The 22,114-nt window shown below is 34.5% G+C and overlaps 1 protein-coding gene across 2 annotated transcripts in view; it reads left to right on the forward strand.

Moving 5' to 3' along the window:
- LOC139971020 (voltage-gated delayed rectifier potassium channel KCNH1-like) overlaps positions 1–22,114 on the forward strand; it is a 109,466-nt gene that overhangs the window by 67,075 nt on the left and 20,277 nt on the right. Inside the window, exons 3-7 of one of the 2 annotated variants that reach the window (XM_071977163.1) lie at positions 11,549–11,677; positions 12,224–12,357; positions 14,876–14,908; positions 18,444–18,842; positions 20,776–21,181. In XM_071977163.1, the coding sequence (XP_071833264.1) occupies positions 11,549–11,677; positions 12,224–12,357; positions 14,876–14,908; positions 18,444–18,842; positions 20,776–21,181 (1,101 nt within the window). The remainder of the gene's footprint in view (positions 1–11,548; positions 11,678–12,223; positions 12,358–14,875; positions 14,909–18,443; positions 18,843–20,775; positions 21,182–22,114) is intronic. The other variant, XM_071977164.1, reaches the window with a different exon arrangement.

Raw genomic sequence — 22,114 nt, forward strand, 5'->3', positions numbered from 1 at the left:
GTGATCACCATACACTCCTACATGTGGAGTAACGGTTATGTTCTCATACGTCACCAGTCTACGTAATATCATCATGTCCTGCGCTACTAGCTATATAGCATCGCCTTCTGCAATATATGCACACAGTACACTATACACATTCATCCACCTGTCCCTGAGTAACTCGCACATGGCAGTAATGTTGCATCGGGAATAGTATTCAACGCATATATAGTCATATTTATATAAGTCTACGTTGAATTATGACATATAGATGGCGGCCTTGCACTTACAGCAATGGATCATTATTGAAAAAAAGTATCTTAGCTAAAGATCTCGACCATCATCCATGGTTTTCATCACATCTACACGCTGATAATATGGACATTGAAGTCTATTGGGAATGTATACTCGATAGGCACACGACCGTATATACACATACAAGGGGAAAATTTGGCAGACGGATGATGCACATGAAACGTTAACACTGCAGTTAAACGAATCACAAAAAAATAAACGCGGCTTTCAGCCGGCAGGTCTATGTCTGTCCCTGTAGTAATTATTAACACAAGATAATTAGTCAGCAATTATTCTTTAAATGACGTCACGTTGCTAGGGGAGACCCTGGGAAACGTTCGTTGTGTCTAAATATGAAGAAATCATAATGCATGCTTCCTTGATGCATGGAACTTAAAGTACAAACTTCAACCGGCTTTGAAAAATAAATTTTGAGAGGAAAATTGTGGATCAATGCACTAAGATATAGAAGCGAGAACAAATTTGGAAAAGTCAGAAGGGGGGGGGGTGGGGGGGAGGGGAGAAGGAAAACAAGATATAGACAAAACAGTGTCATTTTGTATTCTTCAAAATCTGTTTATTAATCCGTTAGTATGTCTTTTGGGCCTATACGACTTAGGCGGGTCATTGTGCATGCAAAATGTATAATCTATTGCGCCACACAAAATACATGACTGAAATATATATATATATATATATATGTATATATATATATATATATATATATATATATATATATATATATATATAATATATAATATAAAATACTATCATTATGTTTAATAGCAACAATGAGCCGCATAGAAGATACAACTGTACATTGTAACAGTACCTCAGAGAGGTATGGGGTGGGGGGGGGGACCAGTATTTCCTCCAGATATGCTAGAAAGTCAAATACTGGTCAGCCATGCTCAGTATTTTGAAAAAGTATCTTTGCATATATCACTGTAAACATAACGCGGGGTAGTTTTATCTAAACTCAGATACTTAATCTCATATATTTAATTCTCCTCAATGGGATGGTAAAAGTTAAGGGACTGTAGGAAAGATATTTTGATATCTTTTAGCTATTTTTTGTTTTTGTTTGCAGACTATAATTTGGGGTTAATACTTGCGACCTTTAAAGGATCAGCTAATTAGCATATCAAATGTTTGGCTGTTAAGTTCTGAAATGATCCAACCAATCGCTGAGACATAAATATGTAGCACTATATGTACCTGAGTTTCAACAAGCAGTGTATAATTGTGCAGGTGGAAAGTTCACTAGACCTCAAATGGATGTGGTAGTATATGTTAATGATGAAACCCAACCAGTGTATATATGTTTAAAACAGACTAATGAAATTCATAAAACTCGTCAAGTGTTTCTCTTTAAGAAAAAAAAAATGGCACCTTTGTTATCTCCCTTTTGGGAACAATTTCCAGCAGGTTAAAGCAAGTATAAAAGGATCAGTTAATATAGTGGTAATACTATAGCTCTCACCAAGAAGACGAATAAAAAAAAAGAGTTAGTTTTAAAGGTATACAGAGAAAAAAAGAAGGCTTACCGGGTTTGAGAACATATGTGGGGGACTATCTTTCATTATATCTCAAAGTTGTGTTTGTAACGTTAAATGTGTCACTCGTGCAACTGTACGACCATAAAGATACATGAGTCAACTCGCTACATTATAGTGCTAAGGCAGAAATGAATAACTTACGAAAAGTGCTGACATGTACTTTTTGAAGAAAGAATGAAAGTTAAAAATAAATAAAAAACAACAGTGTCTATAGCATAGGGTAACGACACTTTCATAGCCTAATCTTGCACACCGTTCCCGCGCAGGACTATAGGTGTCATGTTCTGCTGGTGGTGTCGTGTTCTGGAGTGTAGTGTCTGAAGTATTTATGATGACAAACCATGGCAAATGACACTTGCATATTGCTGCATTCTTGACGGTTTCGATGTACACGCGTCCGCTTCAAGGATTCTTTCAGAAACCCCGACATCAAGCTCGTCGTGTTGACGTCATAGGACAGTCAAATCATTGTCGTGAATATTAATGAGAGCAGACAGTGGTATTCCATAAAATACCAAAAACTAGTTGATCAAAAACGGATGGGGTTTTTATCCGTCTATTATATTTAGGAAAAAAGTCAAGATTAATAGAGAAAAAAAGACCGCCTCGCCATCTTCCATTTGATTCTACTCTCAGATTAAATGCCACGTTTTGTCACAAATAATTATCAGCCGCGGTTGTCTTGATGAGCATCAAGCAGAGGATTGCGTGACATCGCTGACAAGTTTTTAGTAAAAATTTGGTAACGGAGCCGGGATGCGGAAGCCTATCAAAATAGAAAATGAGATAGAAATGTACTTTTCTGTTAAGGAAGCCTTTTCTTGAAGGGGGTAGGTGGGGGGGGGGGTGCTCTGTCGATGGTTTGAATTATATTTTTTGTTTGAATTATATATTTAGACACGCTAAACCTGATACAAGGATAGGAATCCTAATCCAAACGGGTGGGGTCCACATGACACAGGTACCTGTTTTGGAACATGTCACTGCTCAGTTTTATATAGCATACACAATCACATAGAGACACAATTATATAACTTCTTCTTCTTATTATTATTAATATTATTATTATTATTACTGTTATTATTATTAGTATTATTAGTATTATAAGTATTATTAGTATTATAAGTATTATTAGTATTATTAGTATTATTAGCATTATAAGTATTATAAGTATTATAAGTATTATTAGTATTATTAGTATTATTAGCATTATAAGTATTATAAGTATTATTAGTATTTTTAGCATTATTAGTATTAATATTAGTATTATTAGTCTTATGGTTATTATTTATTTATTATTATTATTATTAGTAGTAGTAGTAGTAGAAATAGTAGTAGTAGTGGTAGTAGTGGTAGTAGTAGTATTAAAATTACAAAAACAAATTGAACTTGCACAATATGACGATACCGTACTGTACTATTTAATCGTTTGACTACAAAACAATCAACTTGATGAACACGATAAACAAACATTTCAGCCTTCTTTATATTCGAAAGTGCAACATTACTGGAAGGATAGTTCATTAGACTACATTAGATACGCGACTGAATGCATTAACCGAAGTACATAAAGCAATATTGATAGGCCTGTATACCTAATGGGTGTATCGTTTATATGTAGAGAGAGTGTTCTTTTTAATTATCGGCAAATGTGAGTGCAATATTCCTTATAGAACAGACGTCACCAGGTCATGTTCTATAAATAAAACATTAATAATTGAAAAAGAGGAAAAAGCGTGAGGAAGATAACATTAACCTTTTTTATTAGAACTTCCATTCTTGACATTTTAGCAAAGTAATGTAAAATCGTTTAAATTATTAAAGCAATTAAGAACAGCATAAAGCGATCATAACCAAAATTCTATAGATTTAAATTAAACGATATCGTTTTAAATTATTCTGATACCATTTGCTGTTATATTTTTTAAACAAGATTGAAATAATCTAGTAACAGCTAGAGAGAATCGTTTACAGGAATAAATCGCTTGTTTACATTCTACGTCGCCTACAGTAATGTCTTGGGGGAAAGAACTTCACACTTCTCAACAGCAAAAATAGGTAAAAGGTGCGACAATTGATTTTCGCTCGATTGCTTCACATATGGGGACCAATCTTTTTAAGATTAAGGAGAGTGAGAAAGAGATCTGGCTTCATCGCAGTATAACGTCAGCGATAAAACATCGTTGATAGGCCCTATATATAAATACAAAGATATAGGTTTCGGAGAACAAGGTGACAAAATTAATATATATAAACTGTAGTAGTAGATGCCTATAAAGAAAAACGTGTGAACTTACACTTCTTCCAGAAATAGTTGCGCGTATTATAGGTTACTCATTGGTACATCATTGCGCATGCGTGCAGGGAGATTAATATATATATATATATATATATATATATATATATATATATATATATATATATATATATATATATATATATATATATATCCATCAAAGACAAAGACAAATATCTTCCCGAACATTTAGCGATATTCCTTAGATTATTTTAATACTGGCATACGTGTCTTTTTTATGTTATTCTCATGTCATATTTTTTCTTCGATTAAAAGGAAGCTCGCCGTTAATTCTTTTCTTTATTTCGTAGAATGACAAAAGCCTTAAAGCAGAGGGAAAATGTCTTAGTTTGATAACTCAGCTTTATATCATGTAGAGCTTTTCTCTCGGTGTGTGTGTTTTTAGTTTAAAAGCCTAAAGTTCATCTGAGAGTATAATGATCGAACAGTCTATATCTCCTAAAGGAGATCTTACTTTTCATATTGAGATATTTCTTTTTTCTCTTTTTTCCCCTTTTTATTTGTATATGTGTTTCTTTCTCTTCGATTTTTCCATATCAGGAATTGAAAGGTTTCCCATTCAATTCTGTTGATTGAATGGTTTTGAGATCTTGTATGGCTATAGAAAACTACGACATCATCAAACGGTTGCGGTAGTGACTGATAGGCGTACAAAAAGAAATAATTAGGAAAGCTCTACGGCAGAGTGGACAAAGCTGATGTATTTAAAGCAGTATATATATATATATACTGCAGAATAGACAAACTTGATGTATTTAAAGCAATATAGCAGTATATATATATATATATGCTATTTGGTATCACAACATCTAGCAATCTGCATCAACATGTTACTCTCTCAATACAAGGCAATTTGGTATCACAACCATCTAGCAATCTGCGTCAACATATTTCTCTCTCAATATATCGCTATTTGATATCACAACCATCTAGCAATCTGAATCAACATGTTCTCTCTCAATATATCGCTATTTGGTATCACAACCATCTAGCAATCTGCATCAACATGTTCTCTCTCAATATATCGCTATTTGGTATCACAACCATCTAGCAATCTGCATCAACATATTTCTCTCTCAATATATCGCTATTTGGTATCACAACCATCTAGCAATCTGCATCAACATGTTCTCTCTCAATATATCGCTATTTGATATCACAACCATCTAGCAATCTGAATCAACATGTTCTCTCTCAATATATCGCTATTTGGTATCACAACCATCTAGCAATCTGCATCAACATGTTCTCTCTCAATATATCGCTATTTGGTATCACAACCATCTAGCAATCTGCATCAACATGTTACTCTCTCAGTACAAGGCTATTTGGTATCACAACCATCTAGCAATCTGCGTCAACGTTTCTCTCTCAATATATCGCTATTTGGTATCACAACCATCTAGCAATCTGCATCAACATGTTCTCTCTCAATATATCGCTATTTGGTATCACAACCATCTAGCAATCTGCATCAACATATTTCTCTTTCTCTTCTTTAGGAATATAACCTTCAAAACGCGGTATTATAAATAGAATGAACTTGAAGCAAAAAGACCAAAAAAACAAAAAAAGAACCTGATTTTCGAAATTTAGAAATCGCAACTTAAGGGCAATATAATATTTCATTCCATTTCATTTCTAGAGATATAAGAATGCTGAAAGTTGTGAAATAGAAATTGAATTTGAGAAATTTGAGATATATATTACGTCTGTCTTTTCTCCCGGGGCTTTTATACGCTCGTGCAGCTTCCGCATCACTATCAAATATAAGCCTCGAAACCTCTACTGGTTTCCATTTCTATCTGTAATTTGTAGATTCTCTTTCTTTTACTATTATTTTTCATTTTTATTTTCGAGCCGTAAGTATAATCGCAAACATTCATTCCTCATATTTGACCAGAAAGACATCGAAACTTGTGATGAAAATAATAAACAAGCTATTGCTGACGATAGGAACCGTTGTAATTGTAACTTTGGTGACATCAGTGACCTCAATACATGTGGAAATGATGTAACATTAGAATGTTGTGTGAGTGTTATAGAGCTACAGGTATACATTAAAGGAGATATGTATAGTTAAGCATTAAGAAGTTATGCTAAACGGAATACCAAAATTAATTACAATGCTGGGCTATAGGGCACTCTAATTCACAATAACACTTTCAACACACAACCCAAAACGGTTTCAAGAACGTAAGAAAATGGAGGTGGTGTATGTGCAAAACTTTCAAAAATGTCCAATTTTGTGCATATATATATATATATATATATATATATATTTATATATATATATATATATATATATATAGATATATATATATATATATATATATATATATTATAATGCATACGTTATTGCATATCGTATATTCATTTTCACTGTGAACAGAATACTTCGTTTATTTGAGTCACGGTTTTTAATTTTCATTTTGCGATTTCAAACGTATTCATTTTCATGTAAATCCATGGCAACACATACGTTCATAATAAACATGATCCCTCTTTGCAGGAACGGTATATAATCAATACCTGTTCGTTTTCAATTTTTCAACGGCTGGGGGAGAACAAATATATATTTTATTTCTATTGGTTTGATGCTTGACGTTTCTTATAGATTTATTGGATGATCTTTCTGATGAAACATCTCTAGATCAATATTTTTTTAATCACCATCTACGCGACACGATAGCTTTTTGAAGCTCTGCAAGTTATGCAATTTTCATGGATTTTGAAATGAAAATGTTGTTGTATATGTTTCGATTACGTTGAGTGGAATTAGAAACATATGGGAAATGATGGGGAAAAAATCATGTAAATCATGTTGTTTCTCTATCCATGTATATCAGCTTTACATTTGTTATGTGGATTCTATACATATTTTTATGTGGGCTCTATACATTTGTTATGTGGACTCCATACATTTGTTATGTGGACTCTATACATTTGTTATGTGGACTCTATACATATGTTATGTGGACTCTATACATTTATTTTGTGGACTCTATCCATTTGTTATGTGGACTCTACACATATGTTATGTGGACTCTATGCATTTGTTATGTGGACTCTATACATTTGTTATGTGGACTCTATATACATTTGCGTTATGTGGACTCTACATACATTTGCATTAGTAGCGTGCATGTCTTGTTTACGTCATTCGTAGCCTAATATAGGATAATGGATTATCTAATTAAACAGTTAATTGTCACACGTATAGTTCTTGTATACGTTTGAGACTAATCTTTCCTTTGTTTCTTGTTTTTTTTTTCATCTTACGCTTTTTGAAAGGTAAAGCGGAGGCTACAATTTAAAACACTACTTATAATATTACCAACAGTTATAAAGACCACAATGGTCCCACGACCGTCTCCGTAGCTTGTTGCAGAGATACGTACTCTTGACATATGGAAAGTTATTTTTTTTAAATTATGGACTTTATCGATACTTTGCACAATGATTTTTTATGTTACCCATGGACACACCCATCAAGACGTTGTTTTTTAAATTGATGCCATTATAAGATCCGTCCACGACTGCAGTTAAAATTTAGATGAAGTCACAATCGAGCATTAATCGCTGATTGAAAACAACATTTCGTCACAAAATTTGACTTATTTTCCAAGATCTATCATTTGTTTTTTGTTACTGTTCCGGTAACAGTTCAAGGGGTTCCGTATAATCCATGTATGATTTCATGGATTATTTCGCAATATACTTATCCAAATAAACTTAATAAATTTCAATATTTAATTCAAAAGGGTACAATTGTAAAATAGTCCAAGTTTGTCTTTCGCTTGATGCTTGTCAGGCATGATGACTTGACAGTTTTGTGTTTCTTTGGATTTATCGCTTATAAGTGTTTGGTCTTGTTATTACATCTAGCGTGTAGTTTTAAAGGTAGGCAGTATAGGCCCCCATATTATAGGACGCTATAATTGCTAGAAGTTTCCAAAAAGTACTTTCCTGGAGGTCTTTACTCTCCAAATTGTTCTCAGACATTTTTAAGGAACACTCAAGATGACTGAATGTCCCAGTGAGGAAATTTCCTTGAAGGTTTGTAATAGGAACAGTTTCAGAATTTTGACTAAAGGTGACCATATTTTAATATCTAGCATATTTGGGGCCATACACAGCATACCTTTTAATGCAAACAAACAAAATGCTCGTTTTTTGACAAATTATAGAAATGGCGGTGTTTTTTTCTCCTCTCTATACTAACAGTTTAGTTAGGTATATCCTTCTTAACAGCATTTATTACAATGGCAGTTATCTCGAACGCTGCAAACGTAACAGAGTGAATAACACTTCACATGCATTGATTAAATTTTCACGAAAACAAAATAACCATATCTTCCATAAATTTTAAATCAACTCTAATTAGTCACGGACTGATTCCTTGGATGAAGGATGTGCGTGATTATGTGTTCTGTTTTTATTCCACATTCCTGCAGCGTATAACATAGGGAAGACCCTGGATAGTGTCATGAACAGCAATAAAAAGTAATAAAAACCGTTAACTAAACTAAGACCCTCTGAAAGTAAAATTGGCTACAAATGTTTGTCTTTACAAACCACCCCCACCCCCACCCCTCCCAACCCACTCACCACATTGTCTGTCTGCGTACCTGCTCTTCAGCCATTTTGCCCTGTGAGTTAAAACAGTTACCGGTAGGCCTATGTATAAACTCGCACATAGCTCATACTGCTAAAAACGCGTATACTTGTTTCGTGTTATTATGCTATGACCAATACTTCCACCCCATGGTAAGATTTTATGGTTTCTTTGTAAGGATAATATAAAAAATGTATATATTAACAAAAAATATTGTTTCTTCTTTGCTTCTACTTGACTCCCAATATTATTATACAAATAACCTACATTACATAAGACAAACAATTGCTATAAAAACAAATTACCCCAGTTAATGACAATACCTTTTATAGTGTTTAAAAGAATACATTGTGAAGGGATATGTATAAGTTAAACGTTCTCTATAAACTAGATTTACAGACATATGGTGATGACGGGGGAGTGGGGTGGGGTGGGGTGGGGTGGGGTAGGAGATAGAGTTGGAGGAGGAGGTTTCTACTTTCGAAGAATCTCGTGAAAACCTGTCAAAGTCTATTGATAATAATTCGTCGCACTGATACCTCTATCCGTGTTAGGTCTTATTCATATGCCTCAACGTTATAAGGCAAATCGCAAAAGCTCTGCAATTTTCTCTTTCTTTGCGAATAAATATTGGAAACGAAATTTCGACACGACACTCCATTTGGAGTGCATCATTATATGGCATTCTAGTATCAAACATGAAGAAAATTTAAGAAAATTTAATAAACTTAAGTATCTACCTGATATATAGTATTCTCTTTTTGTGTAACAAAAAGTAATTTGGCATCTCATAACTTATATATTTATATATGTTTCGTGTTATGCATAAATGATGTGTATAAGTATATACTTCAGATTTTGTCATCAAGCCTGCAAAAACCCTGACAAGACATCAAAATGCCGATCAATATTTAATAGCCTTTAGCCGGCTTGTTATGTCAACGAATGCGTACAGAGTCGAACGTTAGCCTTCAATTTTCTTTAAAACCTAAGGCTTCTTGATTCTGTTACTGAAGGTGATAGAAGTAGGGTTGTGTCCTAGCTTAACAAAAGGAACATTATTGACTAACTTACTGATCAATAAGAACACAGCTTCATGTATCAAATTTTTTTTAAAGTTATTATTATTAGTTCAAGCATTGGTCGATACATCGTAGGCGGCCGGAATATTTGTCAAACGGAAGTCTGAGATGTTAAACAAACTAATGATAATATAATAAAGAGGCATGTCTTTCAAATCAATATAATATCCTTTCGACTTGAAGTCATTAAGCTATTCTTAAAATGGATAAGCGAAGTCGTTTCCACGAAGTGTATGCGATAAAATTCAAAATGGAAGGGCAAAACAAACACATAGATAGAAGTACGTACTTAAATGACATACATATCACTATATAATATATATTTATTAATATATATATATATATATATAAATAATTGAAACGTAATATATATATATAAATTACATAATTTTATTTTTTTACGCGTTCAAAAATGATTGCCCAACTGGAGTGCCTTCACTTTTTGATTACTTTATGGAATAAGTCAGTTTTGTCGTAAAAGAAAAATGTCTGTTTTTAAGCTTAACAGTTTTGTATAATAAGATTGTTCGGAATAAAGTGACAAAATATGAGTTTTCGTTGAAGTATCGGCTTTAGATCGACCAAAGATCTGTCGGATAAACTGGATTTGAATGGCCAGCCATAATGTTATTAGCCCTTGGCAAGTTGAGTGGAGAAAACAATTTAAGTTTTACAACCATTTTTTCGGGGGGCTCGAAAGAAAAATTTGAGATTAACTTGCTACTTGATTGACAGATTGGGTGGCCAAGTTGTTAGTCGGGACAAATGTAAAGCCGATCATTCAAGGTTTAGTACAATAGCAGGTAATACGCATATCAGTCAATTCACCAAAAATAAAACAGGAACAAACTACTGGAAGTGTTTTTAAAAAACGTATTTTACTTAACGTTCCGTCACGCCTTCAAGGCATTTATTCACTGTTACTTATATAAAAGATCCAGTTGATCCTTCTGTTGACACGGTATATCGACTAATCAGTCACTTGGTATAGGTCGACTGGTCCAGTAAAGTCAATCAATTTATCGGCAGTCACCCGGTTGAGTAGTAGATAAGTTCTTCAGGCAGTGATCAGTCGACTGGTCGAGTAATGTAAGTCATTTTATCGGCAGTAAGCCGGTTGAGTAGATTCGTTTATCAATCACTTGGTCAGTAGACTGGTCGAGTAAAGTCGGTTGAGTGGTAGATCAGTCGGCCGGTTGGTTGAACAGTCAGTCAGTTGATCTGAGTCATCCGATTGAACTGTATACATCCGATATTAATTCAGTCTTTCGATTAGCCTAGTAGTCAGTCAAGCAATCATTCAATCGATCGATCGGTCGATAGGTTTATGTCTCATGTTGTGCTATGCATGAATTCAGGAAGTCTACGGACGTTGATAAGGGCTTCGTCTTGGACCAATAACAATTAACCTGCTCTACTGAGCTGTTTGAGTTAATGTTTCCTTGATCATTTTAAGTGCTTCATTTTTTTTCCAATTCCATTTTTTTCCAATGTAGTTTAATGCTATTTCAATTATCATATATATATGTATATTGTTATAACGTTATTTCGTCATAGTCTCTATACCAATGTAAGGTATAATTACTTTAAAAAAATCATTTTTTAGTTTGTCAACATTTTAAGTTGTAATATATGGAGTTCCTTGTCTTCATTTGTCTTCATTTGTCTTCATCTGTCTTCATTTGTCTCTATACAGAAGTGCCGATGTGGACGTTAGTGCAAATTGCACCCATCAAGAACGAGAAAGACAAGGTGGTCCTGTTTCTATGCACTTTCAAAGACATTACCGCTTTGAAACAACCCATTGAAGATGACTCAGCCAAAGGTAAATACTTGTCGAAATGAAAACAATAAAAAGAAAATCATGAAGTTTCTGGTAGGTTAGAAAAGATTCAACCCTTTATTAAGTAAAATGTGGAATTTTCGAATGACATATTTTAGATCAACTTTGTATTTTAATGTAAAGACTTATTGCCGCGCGAAAGACTATTCCTACCTCAACAGATTTTTTCTTGAAATCTTTAAATGAAGGCTTCCGCTACAACACCACATATAAAGCTGTGTATGTCTAGCATGTAGTACGTGCATATTCAAGAATCGGGGATGAAGTTTTTATCTCTTAGTGGTAAAGTCTTAGCCGTTTTGTGTCAAAGAAAAGGAAATGCCAAATGACCAATTCAGTACTTTACCTGAGTTACGATGGCAATATGTTTATATGTAAATCAATAATGTAATTTCATCACTGACGCATAACTGACAGCTCCGAAAGTCAATGATAACACACTATCAGCTGTTGAATATTTTTTAGTTTTATACTTAAAACAATAAAACAGACGGGTTAATTCTAATTTGTATGGTTTTAATTCCTCAGCTGGAATGGGCCGATTCGCTCGTCTCGCAAGGAGCGTCACAAGGAGTCGGTCTGTTTTTGTCCAGGTCGCCCAACATTTACCAAATGTTAAAGCAGAACAGACCAAACAAACTCAAATTTCACAAATAGCACACGTGAGTATCTTTATATATATATATATATATATATACATATATATATATATATATATATATATATATATATATATATATATATATATATATACATATATATATATATATATATATATATATATATATATATATATAGATATATATATATATATATATAATAAGTACATTAACATCCCTTTATGGACATGGAAATAAGTGTTATATGTACTAATTAAAGAATACCGTATCTTTCCGCTTTAGTCTGTCACAAATGTGGATATATTGATCTCAATTTCAAATTTCATTCAGTTTCCTTTATGTTGTGCCAAACTTAGCTATCGAGTTGCAGCGCGAATACTACGGCTACCTTAAAGTACCATACATGATTTGAAATTTTGTTCTGTATACGGAAAACAAATAACAAATCTACCGTATAGTAACTGTTATATTACCACTAAACATGTAGTTTCATTTGAGTTTTCGAAAACATATAAACAAACCAACATGTTTTTTGGTCCTTTCTTCGTTTGCGCGCGCAGGCACCCAGTCGGTCTTTGAACGCTTGCGCAGTATTATTTGTGTTATTTGTTAAAACAGAATTACAACAACCTAACATAGTCTGTAAAGACGAAAGGAAAGGAGATAAAATGCCTTGCAAACTCAACCAAGCATTTCGAATGTACCTTTCCTTAGTCAAATGGAGTTTCATTTGTACGAACGAAGGTTACATAATATAAAACTTGAGTTTTTGTGCGTGTGTGTGTATGTTTATGCGTACGTGTGTTTAAACGGTATGCATGTAGATTCCTGTTCTGATGTTTGAAAATACGTTTATTCATAAACACCACAAGTCCAACACAACTGGAATTTGTTATTTTGTACATATATACAACAATAATTTCATACTAAACCAAAGTTGTGCGTAATTGCTTGGGGTTTCGATGATTCTTAAAGTTATTATATAGTCCGTAGAATGTCTTCAACAACGAAGGCAGATATATACCTATATGAAGACGAACCACATAGACCCCCTTTCTCTTTCATTCTTTCTTATTTTTAAAGAAATCTGTCAAAGACTGTTCAACATGTAATACTTTTTTTGCCCATTTTGCGTTTCGCTCCAAGAAAGAAAGACACAAAAAAAAATAGGGCGAAAAAAAATCTAAAAAAATAAACAGAGAAAAACTCAAGCCTATTCCAAAAATATTGATTTCAAATCTAATCATCATTGTTTGTACTTGAACAATATTTGTTTCTTATATATCAAGCATATTCTTTCCCCTTCTCCCTGACGCACTGATGCATTTTCAGCGAGAAAATGCGAAACGTGACTTTTGCTCATATCAGAGAGAGAAAGGTGGAGAGAGATGAAGAGAGAGAGAGAGAGATGGAGAGAGAAAAGAGAAATGTGCTTCGAGAAATTTCAAGGAAAACGAAAGACCAAGAAAACACTGTTTGTTGCAAAAAAAAAATGAAATTGCTTCGACTATATCTGAAGAACGAACAATTCGAGAAAAGACCTTGAGCCTCAGAACACAAAAACAAAAATCGGCTTGGCATAGAAAAGCTTTCGTGGTTGTTGGAACCTTGATGAGAAAATACAGAGTAAAATATAAATGCAGGAGAAAAAATATTATTAGCTGCAGGCAAGTAATCTAGGCTTACAGGTGTGTGTAACTGAAAAGGTATATGGGAATGAGTATAAATCAAAACTCTTATGCATGGTTAAAATAGGAAACGCGAATATTTGTGAAATGTAATATTTTGAACATACGTAGGGGACAAAAATCGTAGAATTCACTCAACATAATTATCATTTCAACTTAGGTGTCGACAGAAATGTCCTTGCAAAACAAAAAACATTAGCTTTTACGCCCTAGTTGTGAAGGATATTAACTTTTTGCATTATAGGGATATAGGATATTCGTCTTTGGGTTATTTTTTATTTTGACTTTTTTACTTTATTTTGTGGTAAATGTGTCAGATAAGCTGAGAGCGGCCTATTTGCAACCGAAGGATACAGTAGTTCCCGAACAACGTATGCACGTTCATGAAATCAACCCATATATATGTATTTATGTATATATGTAACACGGTATAGCCAGCGTCATATACCTAAAGTGCTGCAAACACATGTCCTTGGAAAGGTCCTTAGTATGCATACCCTCTAGTATTAGTGTTACCTATTTTGCATACACAGATGGATAATTGTGTTCGTTGTGTGTGTAAGTGCGTTACAGTATAGGAACGAAATGCAATATTTAAACAACAAAAAAAACGTATAAAATATACGCCTGACAGAAAAACCAAGCAGGCATATCTCGGTCAATATATATATATATATATATATATATTATTCCTTGTAATTAATCTTTAAGATAAAACTGTATGATATCCTACGGATGTCGCGAACCTACAACCGATCCGAGGATCATTTTCCTAGAACAGATGCACGTTCCCTTTAATCACAAATGTATGTATAGTTTCCGGTACTCACTTTGTCACTTTGGTCAATGTTCTAACGGATTTCATCTTACAGAGACGATCAATAAAATTAAATCTAATGCGTCGGGTAAGTATAGAGCACGTTACCTTCATGGAGATAATTATCATGTTTTGAACACTTACACGGTTGCTATGCTTACCATAAATTCAAAATTAAGGTAATAATGTTTGAATTTATTCATTGTATATAGCAATCAAGAAACACGACGTACAAAAGCCCTCTATTCCTAAAGAATGAGAAGTCCTTCTTTGCGAGTGTTCACATGATGGCTCTTTCAAGGAATGAAACTCATACTTTTCAGAGAGTGAAAAAAATCAGCACATTTGCAAAGGAGCTCTCAAAAACAGTGAATTCTCGGCTTTTGTATTGAAGGTTTCATAAGCTCAAAATATGTTTTTTTTTTTTTTTTTTTTGTTAAACTACGCCTACTTCTTAAATGCATGTAACTTTAAAAATAGCCATTCTTTTTCTTAGGAAATTTCATTTACGCTTCATAAGGTTTTGGTTTCTGCTATTTTGGGAGAAGCATGGTAAATCATGATAGATTGGTTTAGTTCAACCCAGTGACGCAACCAGTGGTTCTTGAGGTACAAGAGCTTTAAAGCGAGTGTCCCTCTTAATCCCGCCCAGGAACAAAAAGTATGTCATAAGGAAGCAGAAGACAATAAGAAAATGTCTTGCCTGCCTTCCTTGGTAACTGACCCCTTGCAATCCCCCTTCCGGACCCTCTTCTCCAAAAAATACTAAAATCTGGTTACGTCACGGTTTCATCAGAAGGTATCTGGCGCATTCAAAGGAGGGAAAAACGGCATGGTTGTGCTTTTCTCTGTTTGGTGATATCTACTTTCGAAAGTAGCGGGCTTTTACATTAGGTAAAGTTTACACCGACTCTTTACTCATGCGTTATGTCTTCGTTCCTTCGAAACTTCATCCAGTTTTATCATTTTTCAATTGAATGTCAGACACAGCCTATTCTATTTGGTTATAATCACCTTTTTACGTCAAAAAATAAATAGTAATAATGATAATTACGCATACGCATGCTGCAGGGTAAACTCTGACTAACATGTACACCTGTTGGACGAGAATGTATATGTCCCTCTCTATAGGATTCAATAAATAGCCGCATTCTTTTAATATGATGAAAGGGTCCTAGGAGACTAACTATTCCAGAACGTAGTTTTGCGTTGTTAGTTGTTAGTGTGATAAGCCATACTTTCATGTCGATAATGAATGATGAATTTGAAGAAAATAAAAAATCAGCAGTTTAAATCCATAGAAAGTGCTCTGCGTGATATAAAGCAGTTTAGTTCTATTGTATGATGTCAAAAAAACAAAGCCACTTGACATTGTTATTAATCACTAAAGCCAATATTTTAACTTTGTACTAGAAAGAACGGGGGAGGGTTGGATTAGGACAACATATCCCAGAAAAATCTTTTCCTCACCACCACGACGTAAAATAATATCAGGTACATAGGCCTATAGTGACTAATCTTTATAACTAAATTCGAAGCATGATCGTGCAAGGAAAACCAAACAAATAAAACAAATATAAATAGAACCCCAAACCACAGACATATGGTAACGAGACAGTAAATCCCAATTTACTTGAACGGAAAAAAAGTTAAATTACTGCTCCTGATATGATACAGCCTGCTGTGTGAAATCCCTTCCCAAGTTCCCGTTTTACCCTAACATACGACATGTTCAATTGTTCACAAGTTGTTATGACAACGTGGACAAGTCACACGATAACCTCAGAAAATATTATTCCACTTTAAAGAAGATATGATAGGTTTATAGATGTTCGTTTATTAATAAATATTGATTATAAGAGTTCACTCGAGTGTTACCAAGTATATCTGGCATTTTTAAGCATCTTGATAAAATTGCCAAATGCCAAATGGATGATAGTCTGGTATTTAATCCTAGCCTGGGTCCTAGCCTGAATCATCATATATATATATATGGTTACAATGGCGGAGAATAGGATATATTTGCTATACATGCAGTGAATAATAATAATAGCGGTATCATCGCCATGTCTGTTGAAGATAGCTTCATTAAATGTATAGTATATAATAGAATATAAGATGAATATATCAATATTCTATACCGCCAAGTTTACAAAATGACTTTATTTATATTCGAAATAAATATATTTAACTAAACGAGGTTCGTGGTCGCTAGGCCTTGAAAACAATTAATTTTGACTATACAAATGAACGGTGTATATGATCAGAGAGTTGTGAGATATCTTGGCGAAGACGTTAGTTTGAAGATGTTTTAAACTGGTAAAGAAAGATAATTGTATGCATTTGGCGAGTTCAGAACCACTTTTTAGTTTTGAATGGATAAATCGTGCACGGAGTATAGTAGTGTCATATTGCAGTTGAGAACTCATTGCTTAATCGTCACCATGTTGTAAAATATACAAAAATTTGAATATTGTTTATGGTTTATTAAAACGTATAAACCCATAAAGAGTATGGCTTTATTTAGTATCAGGGTTGAAAACAATGTCATTTCCCGAAAACGCTTAGATCAGGGAATATTTGTGATGTAATTTGGGCTAACAATTATTCTGGGACATAACTTTTATTTTTTAAATCCGTCATGCACGTGGGTGTAGTAATATTATTAGTTTTTCAATTATTCGACAGTTTTCATTCCATACATATACTAACCATGAGCTTTAGTCTGTCTTGTCAATGAAAAAAAATTATGAATACTTAACATGGCTTTAGGCAAGTTATAAATGTATTGGAGAGATAAGACGTATTCGAAAGCTGAACGAAACGAATATCTTCGTTATCGCTGGTTTTCTTCACCTGAATTTGAAATAAAAGTGCATGACAAAAATTAGCTTAGAAATTTCTGGAAGCATGTCCTTTATATATATATAGTTTCTTCCTGACTGATTAGGGGAGGGTGTACTTATAAACAAGAATCCCATGCATGTGGTAAAACAAAGCAACAAGAACAACCAATCTATTCGGAATATAAATTCTTCATGTAATGGAATTAAATTGTTGCTTTGTTTGTGATTTTCAATACATGAATCTTCAAATATTGATAACGATTGGTCCTATGTTAAGCCATTTAAGGTATGTCTACAACAGCACAAAGCAAGTTGATAATACGCTAAAATACTATCATGATGCTATTTTCAGCTCCCCAGTATTCTGCTAGAAAGTATCCTTTTTGGGAAAATATCACTTTATGAGAGATGACTCTTTCAACGACAAATAAGGTATAAACCAGACTGCTCCTGCAGTGGTTTCTCCAAAACAGTTAATAAAGCTTTTCCTAAATGATATACTGTAACGGTTACAAAACTTGGCAAATTGTCTGGACTATACATTCATATACATTCATATAGAAAATAATAACACTATACAAACATGAAACTATCTGCATTAGGTGAAATCTCTATTCTATATCATTCAAACAATTCCTTTCCAAAAAAATTATTATTTTTTATTTATACCTGAGTGGTTACGTTCTTCGTTACCACATTTTCTATTTTATTTTCTATTGATTTATTAACTGATTTTTTTTTATTTATGTATTAACTTTAATTTTTTAACCCTTTCAGATGATGAGTATGGATGCCGAGATGCTCCCACAGTATAAACGAGAAACGCCGAAGACGCCCCCACACATCATTTTGCATTACAGTACATTCAAAGCGATATGGGACTGGGTTATATTACTGCTTACTTTTTATACGGCTGTGGCAGTGCCTTTCAATGTTGCCTTCACCGAAAGAGAATCAGACGACTACATTACCATGGTCGTCATTGACGGGATTGTAGACATCGTATTTTTCGTCGATGTCATTTTGAATTTCCATACGACATTCGTCGGACCTGGTGGCGAGGTCGTATCGGACCCGAAAATCATTCGAATGAACTATCTTAAAACTTGGTTTATCATTGATCTGCTCTCCTGTTTGCCTTATGACGTCATCAACGCGTTCCAGGGAGCAACCAACGTAAGTATACAGCGTCTCCATGTCTCAATATAAGATTCAGGTGCGACGTGTGCGCATGCGCCCCCGTTTCTCACTATATTTAAAGGTCATTCTTTTTGCTGCCAGTTTATTTCGTCAATAGTAAGAAGGTCAAATATTACAACAACATGATTGAACTGGTATGGTTGTAAAATTAAATGCGAAATATGCCACCATTTTGTATCTAAGCAGCCATATACCAAAATAGACCCCTCGCACCAGAATGGGGTTTAATAATAATATTTTTAAAAATGGTCCACGTCTTCAGTATAATTGCACCCCATAGAAAAAAAAATACGTATGTGGCTAAGAGTAAACCTCGATCAAACAATTAGTAAATTAAACTATATAAATATAAAACAAGGAAGACGAAGCGAAGGATAATTAAGCCGGGAATGATCATGGTTTAGAAGGTTAATGTTTGGTTAATAAATAAACGATGAAAGTAATATCTGCAATCGATTTCAAACAATGATGATGGCGTCCTAGCAAAAGAGATCTCAGCAACTTAATTATAGAAGGTGGACATTGCTCCAAACCTGAACTGACAATGTACCCCGTGCAGTGATTGATTTCTATCTGTTTTTATTTTTTTATATTTTATTCATAAGTGCATATTTGTCGAAATGTCAGATGACGAACTCTTTCTAAAGTTTTCTTCCTTAAATTTCCAAAACGGTTGCTATGGAGACTATGGCTATGGAGAAAAGAAAGCAACCTTCCTTTATCTTTGATGGCAATCATGAAAATGTTTAAGATTGAGCTTTGATCTTTGTTATAATTCTATCATTTCTTTACAATAAATCAGTAGAACATGAAACCGACTGGGAGATTAGGCTATATACAAATTCACAAGAGCAACAAACCATAAAAGGAGATGGAACGGAATTCGAACTTATTACCTCAAGGTTTCACATGTCACTATAGTTCGAATCCCTTTTCGACTAATAATTCCTTAGTTTGCACTTTCAAGTTTGGAGAGTGATTATTAAAGGCGATTCCCCTGAATAACCTTTTTGTTACAGTTAGCAAAAGTTGAAATCGTTAAGGAACAGATTCCTCATTTCAGTGCCTTCCACTGCACGGCAGCAATGAACGGTCTGTTATTAATGCATTCCCTGAAAACTGAACATCGAAGAAATGAACAGATCCCTACACCCGGTGTCGATTTAGCCTGTGGTGGCCTGGCCAGGCGATTGTGAGAGGGGGGGGGGGGCGAGGCCAGGCGAATATGGGGTACCATATTGTAGAAACATATTATTTGAAACACATTGGGCCTAAGTGCAGCGGCCAGGAACCGCGTCTGGCCCTTAAATCCAGCACAATTCTACAACATAACAAAATTTAAAACTTTTGAAAGTTGTAATTTTCTCTTCTTTACAGAGTAATATCAGCCGGATATTCAGTGCTTTGAAGGCGGGGGGGGGGGGGGGGAGTGTGAGGCCAGGCGAATATGGGGTTCCGGGACAAGGCGATTTTTTTGGGGGGGGGGGGCTATGCTCCCATAAATTAAAATATATATGTAAGCGACACATACCAATAGCTATTAGAGATGCATACATTTATGATTACATCACAATCATATTAAACATCCATATATTAGGTATGACTTCAGTGTTTGCAAAATTGTTTTTCGCTAATATCGGAAGTGTTTCGTATTGAATTAAATATCACGTATAGACACACATACATTCTTAGTTATTCAGATCGCTGTGACACTGTCGTTTTGCCAATAGTGAACGATAAATATCATATCGCCCATCTTTATATGACGATGATTTGTTTCTTTTTGTAATGTAGAAACATGTTGGGGCCTAAATTTAGCGGCCAGTAACCGCGTCCCGGCTTTTTAAGTCCGGCACAATTCTACAACATAACAAAACTTTTGAAAGTTGCAATTTTCTCTTCTTTACAGAGTAATATCAGCCGGATATTCAGTGCTTTGAAGGTGGTCCGTCTTTTGAGACTGGGCCGAGTGGTCCGCAAGCTGGACCACTATATTGAGTATGGACTAGCCTTCCTTGTACTTCTTATGTTGTTCTTTGTACTAATCGCTCATTGGTTGGCCTGTATCTGGTACAAGATTGGAATTGACAACCTTAACGAACAGAGTTGGCTTTATAAACTGGGAAACGATATTAAGGAGCCTTACAACTTAACCCAAAAGGGTAGTTCCGAGAGAGGTGGTCCCAGTGCTGGGATGGAATACGTGTCTGCCCTTTACTATACCATGAGCAGCTTAACGAGCGTCGGGTTTGGTAATATATCCGCGACAACAGCTTTAGAAAAAGGCTTTTCCATCGCCATGATGATTCTTGGATGTGAGTATTCTCGCTATTTTTAAAGGTTAATAACTAACAAGCCTGTATTATTGATCTATTGAACAGGAGAAAAGTCCCATTGTACAAATTTTTGCCAGTCCAGTAATTTTTAGATTAGTAACACACACACACACATGTGTGTTTTACATTCGACTGAGGATCATTGTTTCCATTATTGTTTCCATTGTTCGAATCCATGTAACCTCATCTGAACAATACCCAGTTAACAAGAGAATTGCTCCGAGGACTTGTTGAAGTTTTACAAATGACGTCTGTGGACTTCGAATCCTTTGTTCAAGTCCTCAGTATGAATACACACAAATTGCACACATAACCAACGCAAACACATCCACGCAGACACGCATCCGCGTGGTTCCGCGTAAAAACTTATTCCACACTATAGATATATATATGGCGCAAACATTATCTCATGGGGGTCAGCGGATTTATCTCTGAAGGCAAAACAAACAAAGAAAAAGTTAACCTATTTGTTTACTGGTTGAGACTGTGTGGGATAGGTGAGATGTTTGAGGTGCGTGGACTTCGTAGCATGTGAAGTTATCTTTCTCGGTGGAGTCTAGAAACTTATCCATTTTACCTGTCTCTTATAGCGTCATAGTGGGTGTCAGATGCCTCATTTATTCACAATTTGTAACCGACTTGACGTTAGCTGTATTAACCGATGCATGGGAGGAACACCCATCTTTCAAAATGTTTGCATCATGGTTTTTTTTCGTGAAAGACAAAATTCAAAAGGGCCAGATTTTCTTTTGTTTAGATGTCACCCATAAGTCACCCTAAGAGTTTTTGTTTCTTCTTCCTCCTCTTCTAATTCGTGCCATCGTCACACTTTCGTTTAGTCCTATTGGATGCCAGTCAGTGGACTATCTTGGGAAATCTAGCGTGAACTGAGGCACTGTTTAGTACTGATTA

Source organism: Apostichopus japonicus, chromosome 8, assembly GCF_037975245.1.
Source record: "Apostichopus japonicus isolate 1M-3 chromosome 8, ASM3797524v1, whole genome shotgun sequence".
NCBI lineage: Eukaryota > Metazoa > Echinodermata > Holothuroidea > Aspidochirotida > Stichopodidae > Apostichopus > Apostichopus japonicus.